General features: G+C 41.5%; 1 protein-coding gene and 1 long non-coding RNA gene across 4 annotated transcripts in view; one reads left to right on the top strand and one right to left on the bottom strand.

The window, feature by feature from the left end:
- Positions 1 to 1,579: 1,579 nt before the first annotated feature.
- The window catches only part of MAATS1 (MYCBP associated and testis expressed 1), a 30,559-nt gene continuing 7,828 nt past the window's right edge, over positions 1,580 to 24,310 (bottom strand). For all 3 annotated transcript variants that reach the window (XM_027878898.1, XM_027878899.1, XM_027878900.1), the window contains 12 exons: positions 23,545 to 23,722; positions 23,041 to 23,198; positions 22,619 to 22,801; positions 22,347 to 22,489; positions 16,003 to 16,119; positions 12,866 to 12,937; positions 11,240 to 11,386; positions 7,974 to 8,195; positions 6,618 to 6,766; positions 5,319 to 5,410; positions 1,907 to 2,139; positions 1,580 to 1,827 (listed from right to left, as the gene is read on the bottom strand). In XM_027878898.1, the coding sequence (XP_027734699.1) occupies positions 1,925 to 2,139; positions 5,319 to 5,410; positions 6,618 to 6,766; positions 7,974 to 8,195; positions 11,240 to 11,386; positions 12,866 to 12,937; positions 16,003 to 16,119; positions 22,347 to 22,489; positions 22,619 to 22,801; positions 23,041 to 23,198; positions 23,545 to 23,722 (1,676 nt within the window). In that variant the 3' untranslated portion in view covers positions 1,580 to 1,827; positions 1,907 to 1,924. The remainder of the gene's footprint in view (positions 1,828 to 1,906; positions 2,140 to 5,318; positions 5,411 to 6,617; positions 6,767 to 7,973; positions 8,196 to 11,239; positions 11,387 to 12,865; positions 12,938 to 16,002; positions 16,120 to 22,346; positions 22,490 to 22,618; positions 22,802 to 23,040; positions 23,199 to 23,544; positions 23,723 to 24,310) is intronic.
- On the top strand, positions 13,453 to 15,862 carry LOC114055111. The gene is made up of 3 exons (XR_003570654.1): positions 13,453 to 13,770; positions 13,907 to 14,146; positions 15,406 to 15,862. It is a non-coding gene; the product is annotated as an uncharacterized LOC114055111 (long non-coding RNA).

Here is a 24,310-nt window from a genome sequence, read left to right as displayed (position 1 = left end):
TAACTTTTTTAAACCATGTCAAATTGTACAATGAGCTACATGGATAATGTTTATCTCAACAGATCACCTTCAGAAATACAGCAAATGCCTCAATGGATCGGTCTTCCTGTTCTACTGTTCTGCTGCATCAAGTTTTCCATGTCTCTCCTATGACACTGGATCTTGTGATTCATGTTATCCACCCCCCACCCCCCTTTCAACTAAGCTAAATTTGTCCAAGGTGGCCTGAGGCAACACAGCCGATCCCTGCACAGCTTCTCCTCCCACACTGTGGAGTGTTTCATTCCATATTTTTGCATTTGGAACCTTCCCTTTTACTGACTCCCTACGTGTGCTGTGAGAATTGTCCCAAATCCATGGTCCCTAATGGGATGACCCTCACAGAGTCCTAACCAAAACTTATCACCCATTTTTGACACCTGCCAGAAGCTGCAGTACTTCCAGAGGATGCCTGACCTCACCAGCCCCTTGGTGTCCCTGCTTCAGTGACCTGAAGACCAGCAATGGTTTGGTGCAGCTCTCAGTTTCCTCTCTCCAGCTGCTATTTACAGCCCAGTGTAGCACAGGGGTATTCTCTCCCCTCCCTGTAATTCCTTTCCCTATACCCTGTCCCAGCCCAATCCACAAAACAAAAACCCGATGCAGAATTTTTTCAGGAATGCACTAATGAGCCTGAATTTTTGACCAGCTGCTGGTTTGTGTTTTGTAGGAGCAGAACCATGGTCAGGATTAGCTGGAGCCCACCTGAACTCTACAGACCCAGCACAAGGATCTGTCACTGAGAAATGATGGAAGCAGGGAGAGATGAGGCAATTATCCCATTAGCAGTGAGGGCTAATACTGCTGTTTGTTGTGTAAGCTGTGGCCATCAATGAATAAGCATTTTATGTGTGATGCCTGCTCCTCAAAAACGTGGATCTGACACTGGTATTGGTGCAAATTATACCTCTCAGGTGCTAAAGCCACAGACCTCAGGAATTTTGACAGGTGAGTGCTGAAGAGCTCTGAGAGCTCTCTGACCAGATGCAGTGTGCCTGTCTGCAGCCTCCTGCTTCCTGACATCCTCAGCAGGAGCACCCCTGTGCTTGCAAACACGGCAAAGCCAGCATCCTTTCTGTGTGGCCCCCTGGAGCTGGAAAGCCAGAGTGACTAACACTGTTCTAAGAAAAATAAGATTCTTTCAAGAATTGTTCTCCTTCGGGATGATAAAAAGCAAGAAGAGGTGAGTCCAAACATAATATTTCTGGAAAATACATCAGTCCCTCTATGCCCATGTCATTCAGCTATCACCTAGCCTTAACTGTTAGTGCCAGACGCTGCCTGCTGAGCGGGAACCACTCTGCTGAGGTCAAAGGCACTTTATGCAAGGACTAATTATGTGAAAAGATGATGCAAAATCTGTCCGTTTTCATTCACCTCCAATGCTTTATTAATAGCAGTGCTAATGCAGGAAGCCACTCGGCCTTACACCACTAAGGAAATCAGTGGGACGAGCTTGACTGCGTACGGTCTCAAAATCTCCCACTGATGGAGTATTTTCTCATTTAATATTATTGATGCAAGGAAATACCATCAAAAGCCCAGGTGCAGATTTTTATTGGTCTGTGCCAGAAAAACAAACAAAGAGTGCTAACACTGCTTTCTCAGTCAAGCTTCTCTTAATAATCAGAAGAGGAAAATTAGCTAATGAAGTCCAAAGCAAGCTGGGGAGGGAGTGGAGGGAGCTGCCACACCAAAATGTATACAGAGTGGCTCCAGGACAACATTGCTGGCAGGCATCAGGAAGGACAGCCCAAGGGAGAGAGAGGATTTTCCATTCTGGGTGCTCTGAAAAAGTAGATACAATGTGCTTCCCTCTCCTTCACCATGCTCTGAGCTCTAATCACAGAGGGGAAGGGAAACTCACCTCATTCATATTCTACCTCTAGGAGGCTGTGGGATCCTTACTTTCTTTGCACAGAAGTCCTGGTCCAGCAGCTGTCCCACTTGGAGCAGTGCTGGCTGTCCCAGCAGGATGATCTCCCTCTATCCTGCTGGCAGATGTCTCCCGATGCAGCGCCGGATCAGCCAAAACCCCCTCTGTGCCCCCGTGGATGATCTGATGAGCAGCGTAGATGTGTTTTCTTTGGGACTGCCTCACTGCACATAAAAAGAGGTAAGGCTTTTACTTGGAACTGTACAGCAAAGTGTTCTCTGTAGGGGAGAAGGGAGGGATAGTTTTAGCAATCCTGCAGCTGTGGAAAAGTCTATCTCAGGAAAAAAATCACGCCCTTCTAACTTTGGCTGAAAGTGTTCTACTGCCACCTAATAGCAGCAACCAACTTTGCATTTCCCTTTGAAGACTAGCCCCCACAGTGGGAAGCCCAGCCCAATGTTTTCCTGTCCACCTTTGGGCACAACTGCCCAGGATACATTATGTGGCTTTAAAAGAACTTCTCCCTCAGTGTCTGTTAATTGCAGCAGGCCTCTGGAAGACTCCAGCTGAAATCTGCCTTCTCCTGTGCTATGATTCAGCCTGCACTGAGAAACTGTTACTGAGTTCAAAGTCAGACTCGAGACACTAAGTCATCCACCTTATCATCTCCCCTCAGCTACTGCAGGAATGGTCCTTACTTTTTCATCCAAAGGCATTTATATGTATTTCTAAACTGCCTCCTGGGAAGCAATTACCCAAGCCTAAGCATTCACCCTACAGTTCTCTTCATTGCTCTCCCCTGTTGTTTGGTCCCTGCTTCTCTCTTTCTTTCAATCATGGGGATTGAAATACTGCCTGCTTTTAGGGAGAGCGTGGGGAATGTTGCAGGAACAAACTGTGGTTCTCATTGTTCACTTCCCCGTGAAAGTCCAAGTCTGTTGTAAAACTGAGCTGTACTTTAACTGTGAATCTGAAGCACTAGTGTCCTGCATGCTGTCAAACAGTTCTGCATGCTGTCCCTGTCTCAGTCACTACACGTTACTAACCTACCCTGTTTATGTTTCTCCATCTCCCAGGTCCATTCTGTCAACAATGAATGCAACTGGATCTCACTTGCATTTGAACAGCTGACCTTCAGCAGCCAGCTCTCAGTTTCCAGGAGAGGTTTCTCTACCCAAGGCATTTTGGCTTGAACCGTGTTTGCATGAACTGCATCAGCTGTACTGGCAATACTCTCCTGGTATTGCTGCAGTCCCTTTCTCTATCCACAGTGAATTCCATCTAAAAGAAAACAGGCTCAAACTGGTGAGTTTGTCCCTTTCAAAGCAAGTTTTTTCATATTAGCAGAATGACTTCTGCTTTCAGTGAGGCAGGGTTCAGAAGAGAGGTGTAGAGAGGTATAAGGATGAGCCAATATTGGATAATCTCTGCTTTCATGCACCAAAATGTGACAAGAAGAGGAGGAAAAAAAACCTTAACAAGTAGATAACGGCAAAATAGAGATATTTAAGGGGAAGCTAAAGTGTAGGCAAAGACTGAACTTGCAGGCCCTCAAATCTTTGTTCTAAAAATGGATTTGCTCTTTTGACAGCACAGACAGCTGTGCTCTCAGATCACTTCCTGATAGTTTCAAGGAAGGTGAATGCTCAAGCACGGGCCAGGTTGCTAAAACAGCTTCCTAATAAATAATTTGGCTCACTACAGGGAAAGCTTTAAAAGCCACCACAGAAATGCAATATACTAATGTGCTTACAAGACCTAATGCCATTCTTTGATACTACTTCCTCTGTATTTATACGGAAGTTAATGATTCTACTTCCCTGAAAGTATCCCTGTGCAGGAGGTTTACAGCAGGGTGTGTTCATCAGAGTGTCCATCTCACAGAATTCAACTGTCTTTTAAGTGTGTGGGGTCCCCTCCACCCCATGCAGCAATAGCAGGAGAGAGTATGAGCCAGGTCTCTTCCCGATATGTGATTTCTACCGTCAGAAGAATATTGTGACAAATTTCATGTGATCACATTTAAAGGAGCTCTTGTGCTTTATCACCTATTGCTCTATTCCACCAGAATCCACTTTAATTTTTGTCTGGGTCTAGCTCTGCTTTCTGGGCAAACCCACTGTAGCCCTCATAGATTTTGAAGATTCCTTTTGCGTGTTGCTTGGGAGTGCTTCTGAGGTGCTTTGTTCATTAACTGCTGTTGCATTTAAGGGCAGTACGTATTTTATTCCTCTGTGTGTCCAGAATCCTAGGCCATCTCCAGGTCTTCTTTCTGTTCTTTCTGAGGCAGGCTAACCTATGTGTGTTAGTGCCTCAGCTGCAGGCTTCACTGACTAACATTACATCACCTGCTTTAGGAAGGCTGGCAGAAGCAGCGCTAGAGAGAAGGGAGCTGATTTAAGCTTATGCAGAATTGCTGAACAGGTACTGTTGCTGAGGCAATCACACAAACTAGGCAGAAGAAAGTCTGCACAATTCAGAGGCCACAAAATGCGTATTGGGCGTTTGTGTTTTCATTCACAAAGCAACAAAAAAGGCAGTGAAGTAAGTGCCTTTGTTCTCAAGTCAGAGAAGTGCACTGCGGCAAGGACCACGTTAGGCTCTGTTGTGATACCATCGCTTTCCTTAGGTCATATCCACTTTCCATGGGTGACTGGTTTAGTCACGGTCTTCTGAGCGTGCTGGTCAGTGGAAACATCCCAGTTAAGATTTATTCATTATAATTAACTACTGTAAGACATGGGTTTCTAGGGTCTTCCCCTCTGTATTTTGATGCTATTCCATTTTTGTTAAATGGAAGTATCCTTTACAGCTGCAAGATTATCTACTTACCAACCCTAAAACTTTATCTTTGCTTCTAGCTCTCAACCAACTGGGGAGGAGGAGGAATCACAGGAGTATATAACTCCTATTATAGTGTATAACCCTCCTTCTACATATGGCATTTTGAGTATCTCTTGTTAAAGACGTCCACAGTTTTCAGAAATTGCCGTATAATAGCCAATTCACAGTTGTGCTACTTAAAGATGTCTTCCAGGTGGTTTTTTTTTGAAGGTGCGATGGGTTGCTTCTTTTCATGCAGTTTTATTGCTGCAGATACATCAAACTTATCACAGAATAATAGGTGGGAAGGGACCTCAAGGATTGTCTGTCCCAACCTTTCTCAGCAAAAGCACAGTCCAGATCTTAGAGCAGGTTTGAATTCTGGTCAATTAAAAAGACTAAAGCTTATGAGAAATTGGTGAAAAAAAACGGTTAAAGGGCTTAATTTTCTACCTGCATATGGAAAAAGGGAATCTCAGAGACCCGAGACAACTCTTGGCACTGCATCTTTCCTTTCACAGAGCTAGAATGAGGAGAGTGAACCAGTTCACAAAGAGAATAATGCTACTAGATTCCTTACCTCTTTCTCTCATAGCACTTTTCTCAGCTTCTGGAATCAGAAAATCATAAACCAGCTCTGCTACAATCTCTTCAGACTGCAGGCGAGTTCGACTACAGAACAGAGGCACAATGGTATTAGAATTTTCTCTCCAGATCACCTCTGCAAACACAAGACTCCCTTGAAAATATTCTCACTATTTCCAAGGGAGTGCATTGTCCTGGCAGTAACTGTCAGCTGGGTCTCTCTTTATCCTACAAATAGGTGACAGTTTGACTATTCCCCTTTATGCTGCACTGCCAGTGTTTTCAATACTGCACTGGAAAGCAGGAAGAGGATCACCTTAGACTTCCTATCCTCAAAGATATCTAGGCGTTCCATTTTCACTGATGACAAATGAAGTTAGTTAGACACACAGATACCTCTGAACATTTGTGTCTTTGTCAGTTTAGTCTTTGCCCTATTGCTGAGTTTGCTAAATTCTTCCCTTTTGTGACTCTGCACTTGGCTGGTCCCCATGCTCTTTTCCATGCCAGTGTGTGGTGGGTTCCCAGTTGGCCCAGGGGCTGCATGCATTATCTATGCTTCATTCTCCCCAAGGATTCCAACATTCTGGTTGTATTCATCTAGATACAAAATACACAGCTGCTGTACCATAGGAGAGTCACTGTGTCATGGGGATTTTTATGGCTCAATTCCAAAAAAAGAGCATAGAAACTGAACTGGAGGTTTGGCAAGTCCTAAAAAGTATTCACTGCTGATGCCCCAGCCAAACACAAGACTGTGGTGTTCTCAACAACTTACTTTACTCAAAGTGCCTTGTCAGGCAGCCATCAATATGACTGACCTCCATGGAAATTGGCAGTTTCCTAAAGAACAGCCACCCCAGAATGAAAGGCTGTTGTATAGCTGTATCTTTTAGCATCTCTTTCAAATGGATTTTCTGTAGTAGTATAAATAAAGGAAAAGATCGCCATGAATGGGTATTGCTTTAGGCAGTTCCCAGATTCACTTAAAGCTCAGTCACAGCCTCCCATTGGCGTGGAGGAATCTAAAAAGGGTGATTCACAGATTGCACAAGCGATTTGCAAGGGGAATCTGGCGCATGCTGTATGGAAATGAAGCTTTGATGGATTTATATGTGTATACCAGGTAGTGAAAGTGTGGTTCCCATACAGCAGCCATAGTAATGGAGTGACCACAAACAGCACTGCTCTGCCCTTCCCATGTCTTGGATGATACACAGAACCACAGATGCAGATGGTCAGGCAGTCTCTAAACTGCTGTGAAGAGCCTCTAATGTGCCATTTAATAACATACCGACTTTCCAGCTCATAAGCAATGTCATTGATTTCTACAGCCCTTCTCTGAACCTCTTCCCTGGCTTGTTCTTCAGCTGCCCTCTCCATGCTGCTCAGGATAATGTCTTCCAAGTAGGTGTCAATGGTTCTGTGCTGCACCTTCACCACCTGGAACAAAACACCAAAATACTGTTCCACTGCCTATTCCTGTGCCAGGAGCATAGTGGAAGAAGACTTCCAGAGAAGCACAAACAATGGATTTTCACAAGACTTCATTTCAGGCAGACCAGCCTGGGATTTGTTTTCAGAGATGCTTTCTGTAAAACATTATTTTCTAGTAATGCTTTCTGACAACTAATAGAACAGAAACAAGTGCAGGAAAGAACCAGAGGTGGAAGAAAAACTTATCCGCAGCAGGTCAGTTCTGTGAATGCAATGGCAGTTGCTTCCTCAGTTCTCACAGTCCCCTGAGCAACAATTGCCAAATAATAATCACTGGTATTGACTTCAGTAAATTATCAGCCTTCATTCAAGCTGGAATGGAAGGAAAGGGTTCCATCAAACCAGTCAAAACCCAAGATAGAATTATTGGTTTCCTTATGAGAGTTGTAGAGCAGAGATTCTAGAAATGTGTGTTTTCCTTCTGCTAGTCTGAAGGGCATAAGTTTATGGCACTTTAACCCTACCTGCTTCCTGCTCAGAAACAGAGAAAAGATAAGACGAGAAGCTAAAATTAAAAGAAAAATAAACATGATGCCAGACTCTTTTGGTATTAACCACGTCCCACGAAGTTTGAAAATTATTGGTTTAGTCAATTAGACTCCCACTCGTGCCTTTCAACCAGGAGAAGTATGCTCTATGCAGTCAAGAGCTAGGGGATAGGATTATAGAAGAGTTATGGAATATGGTAACTCAGTACTTTTTTTCTGGATTTTAAGGTTATGTTATCCATTATCATTAACTTCAAACTCATTATTTGCAGTCCATTTGGTGGGGCGGGGGTGTTGCAAAATCTTTCCAAACCTTTGCTTAAAGGTATCCTTCCTGGGAAAGCACCTAATAGTTCTGCTGGGCAGATCAAGTGCTGACAAAATGTTATTTCTAAAGATGATCTAGGTGCATCTGTTCTCCACAGGTGTTTGTTGTAGAAATTTAGGAACTACATCCATTCATGACACGTCTAACAGGACTGTCTTGTAGCAGTACTCAGATCATCCTTTAGTGGGTGTGACTCTTTTAGGAAGGAATCACCCTCTCTTCACTAAGCCTTTAAAACTAGCCATCACCAAAGTCAGAGCTCCCATCCATCTGGACCTCCTCACAAGGAGGCAGCTCCTACAAACTGCCCACAGTCCCACCAGTCTCCCTCACTTGCCTGTCTGAAAATCTCATCTTCCTCCTGACGCCGCCTCTCTTCCACCTGACGACGTCCGCTCTCCTCTGCTTCCCGCATCCGCCTCTGCCTCTCAGCCAGCATGACCATAGCATGGATCTTCCGTTCTTGTTGCAGCCTCACCAGCTCTTTGGACAGAAAATCAAGTATGTTTGCCAGTGTCCTTCCCTCTACCGTGGCCAAGTCCTTTTCCATTGATGACAGCTTTTAAGAGAAAAATGCAAAGAATTGTGTTAAGACTCCCAGGAGCGTTATACCAAGTCTCGGGACTACCACAGGCATGTGAAGCAGCTCTGCAGCACCCACTCAGACCAGCCACGGGACAACCCCAGGAGTTTGGCATTCTTCATGTTTTACATGTGCTGGCTGGTTTCTGCACAATGCAATGTTCCTGTGTACAGACTCTGATGGCACAAAGAGGCTAAAAGATGGCAAAACCAGCCAGGGCAGGAACAGCCCTGACACTGTCACGCTAGGACAAGCAGCCCCTATGCTTGAGTGGGTGAGAGGAGATAAAGCAGTAGACATGCTGTATTCTAGATGTTATGAACCACTTTTGTGGCTGTGAGTATGGCCAGAATAGTTGCTGAGGTGACCTGCTTGTTACTGGGGAACGCTCCACTGCCCAGACCAAGAGAGGGGAGGGAAACAAGTGACAATTAAATACTTCAGCTGCATACCCTCCATCTTTCTGTCCTAAGCTTAGTCAGACTAGAATAGAAAAACAGGATCAAAAGTTGTAAATGAAGTTTCTTTCTACCATGCAGAAAGTAAACCCCAATTTTTATGATTAGAAGCTTGAGTAGAGCTTCAGGAAAATTGAACTGTGTACCCTCTCCTAAGGATATAAAATGTTACAGTTCAAAGGCCCCTCAGTGAAATGATACATCTTTGGCTGGACATCATGATGCAGCAAAAGTAATTCAACTGGCTGAGATAATAAAGCAACCATGAGTCCCTACAGCTTTAGGTACTGCGTTATTACCTAAAACTGCACAAGGTTCTAGATGCTATGAAATTCCAATTGACAGTAATTATATTAAGTTTGCAGAAGTGCAAATGAGACCTCAAAATTACATGGAATGGAAAATCAGAAAGCCCGTGACAGAGCTGAGACTAGATTCCAGGTGTTCAGCATTGCTGTGCCATTCACTCCTTGTTCCCAGCACATCCTGTTTTATGGATATATGTGATTGCACTTCAGAAAGGGATAAGATCTATGGTACATTCATTATCTCCAATATGGACTATGAAGCCACAGCCCTTGGCAAGAGAGAATGTCTGGAACTGGCTGGGATGCTGTGTTTCTGCTGGAATAAACAGGCAATTACAGAATAGACCTAAACAGAAAACTCAAAACGGAGATGAAATATCCCGAACAAATAATAATAAATCAGCCTTCTTATACTGCTGTGCCATTTGCTCACGCAGTGTTTCAAAGAAAGTGGGATTGTCAGTGTTGTACACACATAGAAGAGACAGCACTCAGCCCATGGGTGTTCCAGATGGAGGATGGCAATGCAGCAACTGCACCACCCCACAGGGAGGGATAACACAGAACTAATGTGCTCCTTCCTCTCCATGGCTCCAGGTGCTGTGTCTAAACTGGCGTGAAATGGAGGAAAACAACTGAGGAACGTTCTTAGACTTTCGTTATATACAAGTTGGAAAATTTTAACTCCTCATCTTTGACCATTTTGTCTGGAGTTTCCATCCTCTTTCTGCAGGAAGCATTTCTTTTTATACTGGAAAGGTCAAAACCTGTAAAAAAACTGTGACCACCAAAACCTATAGAACTGCGAGTCATCAGTGACTTTCTAAAATAGCCACACACATAGAAAACTTCTGCACTTGAACTTCAGAGAGTTTTAAAGTTCTGAATGTCTGAAGACCTGAGCCCTGGTCTATGTGCCTTCAGAGAAATAGTAAAAATAAAAAAGTGAGAGTAGAGGAGGTCGATACCAGCAGAGGGGGATAGTGGCTCTCCCTAAAGGAAATTCTGAATTTAGAGGTCAACATCTTTACCATTTGCTCTCTCTCCCTCTCTGTGAATGCCATGGTGTCTAAACTGCTCTCTCCCTCACTCTCACCTGGGCCTTCAGTAGAATAGGAGCACTGCAAGTTTCTAATGTCTAGAGCTTTTACTTTTCTCTTAATTCCTCAGGAGAAAAATTCAGTCTTCCTGCATTCAACTCCTGGGCTCCCTGTACACGAGGGAGCATGTGGAAATGCTAAACAGTAAAACACTGTCACCTGGCTCAATTTTTACTGAGATCTGAAGGGAAATTTTGTTGCTTCCCACCCAGCAGGAAGTAGTGGACTGGCTTCACCTCCACCAGGTCAACTAGCAGTGGATGCAATTATCATAATATGGAAGCTGCAGGATTGCCTCACAGTTGGTCACTGAAAAATACAGAAGACTAGTAAAACTTGCAGGAATGTGAGAGATACTGTATATCTGAGATGCAGTGAACTCTGGACAAAATCTCTTTGTGATCCATTCCAGACCAGCATCTGCCATTTTATTCACTTTGCCCTGGAAGGTTGTGGCCTGCAAGGAAATAGGATGGGAATTCACATCCCCGTCTCTCACTAGATCCTTGGTAGAGGATGGAACCCAAAATTTCTCTGCTCTGCATAACAGTGGCAGGTACAACAATGTGACACCATTGCTGAGGTTGTAGAAGTCTTAAGCCCACCAGGATTTAAAAAGTAAGTCAGCTTTGGCTTCCTTTGTGATGTTTTATGCCTGAGGAGTAGCCTGAGAGGATGCCAAGCTAGAAAAGGATCAGAGAAATGACAGAGCAGTAACAAACACTCAGTAAAAAATCTGCCAGATGTGAGTGACAAGCATGTATTGTGATGGCAAGTCGCAGTACCAGTCAAATGGATTGAAATGTGGAAAAACTGAGGTTCGTCTGACAATGCAGTCTGTTCAAAGCCCTGTAAATGTAAATAATTGCTCTGTCTGCAAACAAAGCAACCACAGCCCGCATAGCAGCTGTGGTCAGGGTGCCTCAGTCTGGTTCGGAGATTCCCCAGAGCAGCAAAAGAGCAATTTTAGCCCCTCAGGCCCTCAATGCTTGGCCTGTGCTGGGAGAGCATTATTGTTATTGGGGTGCCTTCTGTGCTGTGGATAATAGAAAACATACAGAAATTAAATGCGAGAGTGTCGGTGGTACTGTAAAAAACAGAGTGCTCGGTCAAGACAGAGTTGTGAATCAACCTTCCCATCTATACAGGCAAACCTTGTGCATTTGTGACTCATGCTGTTGCTGTAGAGCCAGGGTCCTTTGCTCCTCTGCCTTCAAGAGCAGCTGCCCATCCTCCTGGAGTGCATGAGTGGTGCGCAGCTCTTGGATCAGATCCAGTCGCTTCTTCTTCCCTTCAAACATCTTTAAAATAAAGGTAAACAAGTGAGCATATTAAGTGGAGAATATATATCAACATGTTTTGCCAGAAGAGCAAAAAAAAAAACTTTTTTTCCAAGTTGCAAGGTCAGCTGTTTCCAAGACTTAGCTCTCTTTGTGGTTGCATTTAGGCAAACACTACAGCTGTCAAGTAAATCTTGCCTAAACCCTCCTGCATAGATGAAAGCTGAGACCTTGTGCTGTGGAATATAGATAATCCCTTACTACTTTTATTTGTTTGTTTGTTTGTTTATTGTTCTCTTTGGCCTTCCCCAGAAATCAAACCACTGGAATGTGGAACACCACCACCAATGTCAAGTGAAAAGGGCAATAGCCTTCTGGATACTCTGTTATATCAGCCTCGATGTCAAAACTTCACAGCGTTTCAACATCTACTGTTCTCTGACCTTCCTTTTGAGGGAGTCCAGCAACAGCTCATAGCAATAAATTGGTGGGGAGGTTTCTGTTATGGGGTTATGTGGCCCAGTCCTCCCCGCCAGAGTCTTATTTCCAGTCCCCTTCTCTTCCAACAGCAACAAAAGATCACTCAACCCTGCTCACATCATTCTCCAACTGAGGCATATATTTCTGATCCAGGAGCAGCTGGAAGGAGATTCCTAAAACGATGGAGCGTTTCATACTGTGAAAGTCAACAGTCCTTCAGTGGCATCAAACTCCTTCTCACAGATAACCATAGAACTGGAGAGGACTTTGGAAGTCTATATTCCACCTCAGGCCACTTTCACAATATTGCATTGTTTGCTAAAGCTCAGGTCAGCATCCCACATGGGAACACTTCACAAACGTTAAATAATGACTACAAGAGAGAATATCAGTTATACTCCCTGCATGCATGGAAACAAACCTTCTGGACTGGTCTGATCAAAAGTGATAGACTTGCTTAATATAAAGCCCACAAGGCATGGCTACCCAATTTTTACTTAGATTCTCTTCTGCACCACTGAAATCAGAATTAAGGGTCCTGCACTTGCTGGAAATCACAGTGGTATGCTTCAGTTCCTCCTCATCTGTGCTTCACCTCACCACCATAGGAAACTGGAAAGATGGTATAAAATACAAGCTGCCCTGCTGGGATGTGGGAGGTTTCTTGTGCCTGGCATCTTGGCATAATCATGGCAAAATGTGCTCACGGTCCAGATCTAGTCTAGAATTTGTCATTTGAGTAATTCTGCTATGAAGCATCTAAATAAACAGCTGAGTGTAGGGAATGGCAAGAACGGGGGGACCTACACAGACATGTAGGAACCTAGAAGTTCCTGTAAGAAATTTGGGCTGGAGAGCAAAGACTTCAGGCTTGAAGGACTCCCAGATAACACAAAGGAGGATATGCTGCAGAAGTCTCATTACCCCTGATTAGTGCTGTGAAAGAAAGATTGCAAACACCCTTTCAGTCATTCCCACCATCATTCCAAAGACAGACATAAACAAAGAGACACAGAATACCATGTTCTGAATAGCCCTGCCTCGGAGCAACTTCTGCAGACAGATCACTGCCAGTTCTCTTTCCTCTTCCTCCTGCCAAAACACAAGAAATATCCACACAGTAATTAATTATGTCTTTGGAGACTGAGATTTCTTTAGATTATCCATCTAACTATTCAATAGTCTAACTCATATCCTGCCTTTTCTTGGTTGTTTCTGAACACCATTCTTCTAATTTCTAGGGAAAGGAAGGTGAGTCAGAATAACAAGTACTTCCACGTTTTGCAAGGGATGGGGAAGAAAGGCGATATAATTATTCTATTTTAGATTTTAAAGGGTCTTTAGAGATGAGAACGTAGTGGTAAGGAGATGCTGATGGAGAAAATTACTGTATGCATTAGAAGTACTATTTGTAGCTTGACTGAATCTGAGTTTGCAAAATGAGCACCAGCTACATTAATTTAACAGGTCAAGACACTGAGGGGATAGAATTATTATTAAAGGAGGTCCAAGAGAGCTGTTAACCATAAATAAAAGGATTAAATTAAAAGGGAACATATACAATTTTTCTTCTGATGCTTGTTCCAATGGTGACCTTTATCAGAGTAAATCAGTAAATTTAAGACTCAGAAAGTGATAGTTTGGAAGTAAAATTACCTACATTCTATTGTGATTTGTCTCTTTGAGAACTTTACTGGCCTAGCATTGTGTGATTGATACCAACTCTGAAGGATGATGGAGCATAGTAGAACAGGGAACATGACAACAGGAGAAAAAAAAGCTTTTTTTAAATAGAGGAAGTAGAGGAAACACAGATGGCAGCATTCTTTCTAGATGAGAGGTATTCTAGTCTGGAGTTGACAGTAGCAGAAGGAAAAAGTCCATTGGGTGCCTGGGGAAGATAAAAAGAAATCTAAAAATTAGAAGTAAGGTTTTTTCTAATAAAGAACCTATAAGGTCTGCACTGAAATGTGGTATTTAAGAAGTGCCGGATAAACAGGGAAGAGTGTGGGATGAGAGAAGTTGTGTGGGCTTGAATCTTAGTTATCTGGTTTTTCTTAGGTGCTGAAGACTGAGTTTTCCAAATGCAAAAGGAAGCATTCCTGCCTTTCCACACCACCACCCAGGAGAAGCAAAGCAGAACTAGCCAAAAGACAGCCTTGTGATTTGGTATGTTCTTTTTCTCTGGAAAGAAGGGATGATTTTCCAGCCCTAGAGAGGTAAACTGTACGACATCACTTGGCTACAAGTGTGAAACCCCTTCAGGACAGAGTTTTGGAAATGGTGGTGGCACATATACTGGTAAGTCAAACTGCTTGGTCTGATTTAAACTAAGATTTGGTTTAAATTATTTTAAGAAGCATTTTTCTGTACTTCTGTTGTTCAGTGCTGCAAATGATGCCTTAGCAAGTGTAATCATCAGCTTGTCCATCTGCCTGATATACACCAGCAGGAAAGAATGAAGGAGGATGAAAATCTTATCATACCCTGCAGAGAAAAAAGAAAAAATAAGGATATAGAAGGATCTAGGAGATGGCTGCAAATTAGAGGGGACTGGAAGAAAGTCATAAACTAATGAAGGAATTCAGAGGTGCTCTGTGAGCTTGTGGTGGCTGGTAAGTCCATTAGAAATGACCGGGGGAGAGAAGCTGAGGAGACCAACAGTAGTGCCTCAGTTGTCTCCACTTTTTTTTTATATCCCTTGTGGTACACATCACCCGACTGTCACTCTGCCACTTTGTTTTTGAGACACTCAACTCCAGTGGGAAGCACTTAGCAGTTGTTACTCGTATGTGTGTAGGGCAGGAAGAGAAGCATTAACAGCAGGGAAGATTCTTGCTTTCAGTGCTCCTCGCAGCTATTTGTAAGAGAAAGCTCACTTGGATTCAGCAAGGCAGGAGATGTTAGTGCTGCTCTTCAGTAGCTCAAGTGACCTGATTTTATAGGTGGAGCTTCACTGGAGAGCTCCGTATTTAATGAGTTCACACATAACAACACTTGAAAATGAACCAAATGTTGACAGAATTAACGTAGGTGGAATCAGATTGTATTGGAATTCTTAAAAAAAAACCCACCATAATCTGTAAACGTGTTCAAGAATGACTAAAACTGGGAGATGAATTTTTGATTTCTTTCCATGTTACCTCAAAGTACTTAAAAATCTGCTAAACTGGTAAACCTAAATAGTGCAAGTCCACCACTGCAATACAATATCTCATACCTAGGAGTTGGTAAAGCTGTAGAAAGCTCTTCCCAAGGAGATAAGAGATTCTTGTTTCAGTCTTTATAAAATAGACTGTTTAAAACACAAAATATCATACTGCACAAAGGAAGACGGCAGCATGGATGACCTAATAAGACTTTCTCTCACTTTTGTGGTTATGTGACTCTCTTAAATTCAAAGTTTAAATGGTAATTGTGTCTGATTCTTAGTACATCATGAAAATGGTGTTTATTAATAAGAAGACAAAGCAACACAGTGGGGCAATCACCTCTTAAGTACGTTACTTTAAGAAAGGAAAAGAAGTTGTATCTCCCCTAAAAGTCTTTTTTTCCTACAGCATATCAAATCCCCCATGACACATCATTACTGCTATTTCGATCTCTGCAGGAGAATCATTATCTGTGAACTGGAGCATGCTCATCAAACACTGCATCCTGCATGATGACAAGAGCTTCACTCCAGCAAATTAATGAAGTGCATGCTCAGTGCTAAGCAGACAAAGTCTCACGGACTTCAATGAGACTAAACTTAATTGCCCCATTGGATTATGATAGTGTTGTCAGATCAGAAGATTGGAAGCTACTGAATAATAATAATAATAACAGTAATAATAATGAAGATGATGATGATGTCTTCTTATTCCTCAAGAACAAGTGAATAACATCTATTAATGTATGTCTTTATAAAACAAAGTTTCCTTAAGGATTTGGCCAACAGATATTGTAAAATACTTTCAATTCTTTGGCTGCTAGTATCTTTATAGAATAAAGAGAGACTAGGAGAGTCTTAAGAAATAAAGATGGCTATTTTTAACATGAATGCACACAAAAAAGATAAAACTCCCTTCTTTCCTTCTCTGGGCATTCCTTTAACAACTGTGTAGGAAGCAACCAGGGATCAACAGGGAAAAAAGTGCTAAAAACAGCTGACTTACAATTGATGGTTTCTCCAGGATTAGAGTGGGTGGCTTAGGAACAGGCTCTTCTACTTTCTCAGGGACTCGGATGGGCTTCTTTGGCTTCTCGACTTTATTCTTCTTCTCCAGTAGTGCCTGGAATAGACATACAATTTAATCAGAACATGGCCAGACAGAACAACATAATAAGGATGCAGGCTGTTGCTGATCACATTGACTACAGAGAGCTGAGAGCTTTTCAGGCTTGTGGCTTCCACTTCTTACTGCACATCAACTGAAAAACTGAATACGGTCAGTAGATGAGGCTATTGGCTGGTCAGAAGATACTGATGGGAACGTCAGACTCATATGTGAGAAGGAAGAAGGAGTTATTTTACTGTTCTTACTAGTAAGTCATCAGCAATTGCTTAGGGTGAGTTACCTAAAACAATCAAAAATTTGCATGAACTTCATTTCTAACTCTCCAATAATTAATTCTCTAAGAATGCTTATATCTCTTTGCCTTTAACTATAGCTATAATGCTTGTTACTGTGGGTTAGAAATGCGATGTATTCAGGAGATTTTATGAAGGGTTCACTCAAAGAGTGTGTTGTCATCGTTCTGTGGCCCTTCCTCAGTGAAATGCCTTTGTATGATAGGCTATTACTGCACAGGGTTGAACCAAATGACCCTGGTCCCCTTTCTTGCAAAATGTGTTTTAAAACTCTTCCCTGCTCATCTAAAACTGCCCAGCAGCCCAGTGGCACCCACAGTAACCGTACAAGTGGACTAGGGACAAAAGGGAAACTAACTTGCCCGAGAACTTTCTTCTACCACAAAAACCCAAAGGTCCATTAGAGTGGGGTTTATCTTGCTTGCACCTCACCTTGCATCTTTTTGGTGGCAGATGCCACACCTTGTCAGCTAAAGCAGACTTGGAGTGGAAATGCCACCGCAGCCTCAGCTCTTTCAAGACCTTCACAAACTGTTTAAAGAGCCAGAGCCCTGACAACTTCCCATCACAAGCCACTTAGAACTAGATATTCAGATAATTATTTCCAGCTGCGCAACAGTGCTTGCCTGCTGCAGGACATCACACTTCAGCTCACAAAGAAAGGGAGAAGAGTGTGTACATTTAAAGCTCCTTCAAAATTATAATCCTACTACTGTATGGGTTGGATTTGTAGTCCTTATTAAGGAAAGAATAGACATATTATAGCATGGGAAAGTGTGCTTTTTCCTTTTATCGCTTTCTCTCTTTCAAATGTTCAAATACAGTATTTCGCGAGGGAGGGAAACCAAAAAAAAGCTTTAGAAAAAAATTCAATGCTGAATTTCTCTCTCCTGTATTAGGAAATTGATGGCGTTTGCACAGAATTTAATTGTGAAATTAATCAATTTTTGAAACTCCAGTGGTCATTGTACAAAACTCTTCTTGCATATTGGATCTGATCTTTCAGGTCAGGATAACAAATTGCTCCAGAAAAAAAAGAGGTTTCTAGGTAGAAGGGATAAAATGCTTGATTACTGAAAGCTTCTTAAATGGCCCACGCTAATAATGCAAGAATCAAAGCCTATAAACTGCTTTTAAGCCATGTGAAATGGTTATAGCTCAAAAACGTTGGGAGATTTTCTGAACTGTTTTTTGTATGTGATGACCTTATAGCTCTCTGGCATGAAGATTATAACAGTGCTTGCTATGACTAATAAGGTGATTTGCATGACAGGGTGAGGGAAACAGAAAGAAAAAAGCTGCTGTAATTGCGATTCTTTTGAAAACAATGGCTCCTATGTTTATTAGTACAATCTTGCATTCATGAGAATTTTTCTAATAAAACTGTAGCCTCCAAAAATGCTTCTTGCTAAGCAGAATAACAAAACACAAGCAACATAACAACTTCTAAAGACAGAAAAATCCATGAGCTCTTCTGACAAGAAAGAATTTATATTAATGCAGATTTGAGATATATTGCAGTTCCCAGAAGTGGTTTATGTTTTCATGTCAGCACAGTCTAATGCCTTCTTTGTTTTCTTTACTAAGTTAAAAATGCTTACCATTTGCTTTCTCTTATTTAATGTTTTAAGATACATTACGACTTTAACGTATGAAAAGAAAAATAAAGTATGGGGTTTTTGCATAACTGGTTCTGCCTAACTTAGCAAGATATGATTTTTCAAAGAAAAAAAATAAGTCAAAGCCCAAGAATGATTGTAAAATACTGGGTTTAAAAAGATTAAAGTGTTAAATTTCTGAACAACATACTCCAAATATATCTGATGTATATGCCTATATATCACTAGTTTTTCTGAGATAGACTACATTACTTTTTTCAGGTAGTGGGTTCAGGGTCAATGTATAATCTGGTTGGAATGGACAGTGAAGGACTATGCAATTCATCTCCTTTTCATTCTCCTGGCAAATGCAGTGAACAGCAAATGGCACTCATAGTTTTGGCCATACACCTCAGCTTCTTAGTAGCTCCTGAGAGAAGCAGAACTTTTAATAGGATAGTGGCTTTAGAAAAAACTCTCTGTTCAAAGAAATCATTCTTTAGATTCCTCCCTTATCTCCTCTGTGATCCTCTCCTTTTCACAGGACACCAGGTATGTTTGATTTTCACATACAGCACAGAGTATACAGTCATGTATCTCTTTCTTTCTTTTTGAACACAAACACCGGAGGCAGGATCTCAGAATCCCAGAATCAATTAGGTTGGAAAAGATCTCTAAGATCATCGAGTCCAACCTATGATCAAACACCACCATGTCAATTAGACTATGGCAATAAGTGTCACGTCCAGTCTTTTCTTAAATACCTCTGGGGATTGTGACTCCACCACCTCCCTGGGCAGTGCATTCCAATGGTTAATTACCCCTCCTGTGAAGAAATTCCTTCCAGTGTCCAACCTAAACCTCCCCTGGTGCAGCTTGAGGCCATGTCCTCTTGTCCTGTCACTGGTTGCCTGGGAGAAGAGACTGACCCCTACCTGGCTAGAACCTCCTTTCAGGTAGGATCATCAAGGATGGACTGCCTACCTGCTTTGCAGTGCAGCCTGGCTGCTGCATCTTGGCTGATCAAGACTGACATAATAGCTCTTAGAGCTTGCCTGAGCATGAGCCAACTAATACTGTGCTGGAGATCTGCTCTTGAAGAAAAATCTGCTTAAACAAGTTTTCCTGTGCTTGGAAGTTGGCAGAGATTTTCTCCAGAGACATTCTTGGTCCCTCTACATCCCTACCTCCTTCCAGCAACAGAATAAAGAAAACAGATGTGGTGAGAGATGCACTTTATGCTGAGAAGGTTTTTTGTTCAGACCTTATCTTGATTCAACACTTAGAAACAGTACTGTTTCAAACAGTACTGTGATAACAGTAACTGTAGCAGTGGAAGAACTCCCCAAGGGATTTGCTGTATCTTCAGTCATTCCTTTGGGTTTTTTTGTTCAGCTGACCATTAATTTATTCACTAAAATAATAAGATGTCCATGAAAATTGTTGTATGATTCTACGAAACCACCTAGCACTTCACCCGTTTTGAGTCACCACAGCATGGACGGTCAGCTTAAAGTCATGTACTGCTCTGCACTAAGATGTCTTCTAGCATCCCCTCCATGCCTTGGTGTATTCACTTACCTATTGCATTTATTTTCTGTAGCAGTTTGCTGTATTCGTATGTTCTCTCTTTAATGCCTTGGATTTTCACACAAGGTTGTCTACATTATGGCTCACTTACATCCCTTAAAGCAATGTTATCTGTGCTGGCTGGGAACTAATTTTCCTTATCATTTTACAGATCTGGCTTAGGATACAGATTGGTGTTTTTACTGTGAATCCTGGGTCACTCCCGTTTCTGCCATGTTCTCTTGGAGAATTATTCAAAACTACTGAGTGTACATAACACTTGTGCAAAAGGTTTCAGGATGGTCTTCGAAAAGTCTGTTTCTAAAATCATTTATTTTTTGCTTAGTTTCATGTCTGGAAGAAGTTGTTCTTATTCTCAGGAGGACACATATCCATTTTGCAGTTCCCTGGAAAACTGCTTATCCCTCCTTACAAGCTTTAAGCTTAGGAATACCATCAATATGTCAAAGAAAAAGGAACATGATGAGGATGACTTTTCTTATTATAAGTTCATCTTTCCACTTGTTTGGCCAGAGAAGCAAGCTTTGGAAACTTCTTTTATTAAAACTAAATCCTAAGGCCAAAATCTAACATTCCCTTATTTGCCACCTGCTTCCACAGATTATCCAGGGAAAATGAAAGAAACTCATTCTGGAGCTAGATCACCATGTACTCTCTGAATTTTCCAGAGTTTCTCTTTGTTTCTAGGATTATGGGAAAAAAACCACATGGATTAAGTGTGCTAGGAGAGCACTAAAATAAAGCTTTTGAACAGAAAACTAGTTTGGCTGTTCATCTATAGAAATAAGGCAAAGCAACACAGTGCCATTCCAAGATGATCCCTCATTGCCTGCTTTAAACTTCTTTCTTACTGTGTGTGATGGACGTTTGTTGGCACAATTGAGCCTGCTTATTCCAAATGGTCAGAGCGCTGGAGTGGTCAGATTTTGGATCCTCCTAAATTCCGTTAACGCAAGTACTCTGCACTCTCTACTGCTCTTGTTTTGACAGCTCCAGTAGCTTGTGAGATTTCTTATTGCTCTGAATAGAAAGTTTGTTTAAATCCAATGGTTGCTGAGGCAGTCTGGGTATTTCACAGTGTCAGTACTTTCTGCTTGTCTGGACCAACCAGCCTGGTGTCTACTTCTGTGTATCTAAAAGCAGCAGTTAAATTTTACATACTGGATTCATTTTATCGCTTCTGCCTGCAAAGGAAATGGTCTGCGATTTTAAAAGAATATACATTTTGCCATTTTGTGGGGGGGAACTGAGTATTTGTTGTGTTAGCCTCTCAGTTGCTGCAAATCAATGTAGACCATGTGATCTACACAGATTTAAGAAAGAAAATGTGCAGTATTGTCTGCATTTGTTCTGCATTCCATCTTCCTTTGGCCACCAATTTTTCTTTGAAGAGTCATTATTGTGTGAGCAGCCAGCATTAGGTCATACTTCTTCTCTGTGACTATAGACACTTTGCCATAGTCTTTCAAATCATGAGAATCATTTTGAACAAACAGAATATAATTGCTGTAATTGGAATTAGACTCTGAGAGCTTGGACTAACATTCTGCTGCCTATGAAAACCATGTTATGATCCATATTATACAGTCACTTCTGGAATTTTATGCAAAACCCACCCAAACTCAAACCCCTTCAATACTACCATGTCCATAAAACTATAAATTTTGTCCTGTAGCAATCAAGATTTTCTCTGAAAATTTTCCTTCTGGATAATAATGAGATGCAACATTTCATCTTTTACAAGATCCGGCAGAATATAAATTTGAGACAATATAACTGATTTTTCAGAACAAGATTTCAATTTAAAATTCATTAGTAGCAGGTTACTGTCTGCTTTGAAATCATTAATAAATTACACAAAACCAAAAGAGCTATACATATATGTGTGTGTGTGTGAAACTTGCCAAGCTTTACAAATGAGATTCGCTATTTTTCAGGGATACAGCAGCCAGCCAAGATTGTGCCTGATTTTACAAAAAGGTAACCCTAAACAGCATCACAAGAAGTGTACTTAAAAGTACATGTAGTTTACAAATATTGTGATTGTAGATGCAAATGAGGCACTTCTTTCCTCAGTGGTTAATTGCATACACGGACACCTCATCTGCATGAACAATTGGGATAAATTAAGATATGCAAAGCGCTATTAGCATGTTTGCAAATCAGATGCTGTTCTTAGGGAACAACAGTGATGTGCATCCACCATTCTGATCTGATTTTAAGAGTGGGGACATTTTAATAATGCTTTGCTGAAGGTGTTTTTACAATAGGCATTTAAAACGTAAATTTTTTAAAATGTACAGAATTTTTAGAATATTAATCCAGATTTGCCTTCTTTAATTATGAGTAGTTTGACAGTGTAGACAATAGGTTTACCACTTGTGTATTATAAAAGCAAGGGAGAAATAAGAACGAGAAAATGGTAGGTGAGAAATGCAAACTGACACAATACATTCCAATCCAAACACCTGATCTGCAGGAAGACAGAAGCAGCCATGCTTGTCCTCTATAGTATTGAAACAAAAGCACAAATATTAGAGAGTAAGAGTACTGGTATCAGAGCAGTACTGGTCATGCCTACAACAGTCCACGTTTGGTCCATTCTGTCCTTAAAGTTTTCTTACAGAAAATAAGAATTTAGCACAAGAAATTGGGAAAAAGCTTACATGTCTTCCCAATTGCATTTATGAGCAGTTCAAATCTAAGAGTAACCGATATGCTGCTGGATGCAGCTCCATACCTGATGAACTTGTACCAGGTCTGCCTCTAGCCTTGCTGACCTTGTAATAAAGCCAGTCTTAGTCATAATGCTCTTAGGTTTTGGAGCTTTAATCTTGAGCTGGATGACAGAACCTGGGAGAGATGCTTCCAGTTCACACAATCCTAAAATTATAATACAAAGATTATAATACAATCAGTGATTAAGTAATGGAGTAGTGAGGAGACACATCTGAGTTTTGTTAATATCTCAGATAAATATCTCACACAATTAAGTCTTCCAAAATGCCTTACCTGCAAAGGTGTTAAGATAGAAGTTTTTTACTGCATAGCAGTCAGAATTGTTGTCTGGGAAAAACCCAATTCTAGACAAAGGTGCATATGTTTGTGATGAAAAGTCGGTATATTCTTTGATGATATCTCGTCTATCCAGCTTTCCCATCATATTCTTCCTGTTAGCTATCAGTTTCCTGAGCACTGAAAAGGAAATAGTAATGTGAGAAAGTTCATACAAATAGTTCTGTAAAAGCCAAATCTTTGGAAATTCATGAGAGCTTTTGCTAGATAATATTAAGACACGACAGACTAAATGCTGGCCATGCATATCATTATTGTGGATGCAGCCTGTTTCATTTTGAATAGACTACAAGCTGGTGAAAATAGAAGTGTCTGAAAACTAAGTCTCATACCCTTCTCTTTCTGTCTTTCAAACTTACTCAATGCACAGTCGTGTCGAATCTTTTTTATTTTCTCTTCTCTGGTCCTCTGGCGATTTTGCCAGTAGTCACACAAGCGCTTGGCATCCACCTTATCCTGATTTTCCTCTCGCCTCCGCAGCATCTTCTTTAAGACTTCCAGTCGAATCTTCTGCAACCTGCACGGAAAGAAAAGGTCAGGTATTATCTACTGTACTCTGCAGTGTTCTGTGCAATGCTGTCATCATCAAATCCTACACACCAATGAACTACTTCACAAATAGTTCATTGTGCACATCTCATATTCAATCTTTCATTTTAAAAACTGAGTTAAGCACTGGTGAAATGTAATGTAGTAGCAGTCTCTTAGATTAAATTTAACGAAAGTATCCCTTCCCAAAATAAGGGGATTTTTGCAGAAATATAAGGCTTGTTGTACCCTTCAGCCAATCCCCTAAACCTTCGTGTTCCTTCTCTATTCAGCCAATAATTAAAAGAAATAAAAGAGTATAATTGGACTCCTACTTTTCTATTTCCTGTTCTCTAAAGGCCCACTCCTTCCTTTCCATTTCCTCCATCATTTTCAACCTCTTCGCGGTGTTTGAGGGACTGTCCATGGGTGGAAGAGATGCCTCCCATGCACGTTTTTCCCGGGCGCGGTCAATCATCGCCATCTCTTCTAGTCCTGCTGGCAGCCCCCGACCTTGCAGGGACGAGAAGCATTAGCTCTTCAGGAGAATGGCAAATCTCACAAGTAGCCACCACCAAAAAAGTATTAGAGGGCTGGACAGGCACAAGCCTTCATGTTAAACACAAGAAGAACTGTCAAAAGCCAGAAGCAAATACTTCTAAGGCAGGTAAAATTCTACAGTACGAGGAATGGTAGGGCCTGAAGTTGCCATAGTTTAGTTGACATCAACTCTAGCACTTCATTTCTTTACTGCAAGGCTGCAAAGGAAGAAAATCTTTCCTAGGAAGACACTTTCTTTGGCATGTCCAGTGTCCATCATCATTGCAGATGAGACCCTGGAAGCTGAGAATCACAGATATATTCTGGGGCAGCAGTCTTCATGCTATTTTGGGGGTTTTTTTACTGATATTAAACTCAGAGCAGCTGAAGAACAGTAGGTAAATGGAAAAACTGCTCCTAGTTTGTATTTGTAAAACATGACCTTTCTACACTGAGTGTTCTCAAAACTGTTCATGGAATGCTGCAGAACAGCACCATTAAGTAGGAAAATATCATAGCTATTTTAGAAACAGATAAAATAATTGCCTCAAAGGAACACAA

This window comes from Empidonax traillii, unplaced genomic scaffold, assembly GCF_003031625.1.
Source record: "Empidonax traillii isolate 1590-97213 ecotype Southwest subspecies unplaced genomic scaffold, ASM303162v1 scaffold46:size3806547, whole genome shotgun sequence".
In the NCBI taxonomy this organism is placed as follows: Eukaryota; Metazoa; Chordata; class Aves; order Passeriformes; family Tyrannidae; genus Empidonax; species Empidonax traillii.
This window is presented reverse-complemented; position numbering and strand designations above follow the sequence as displayed.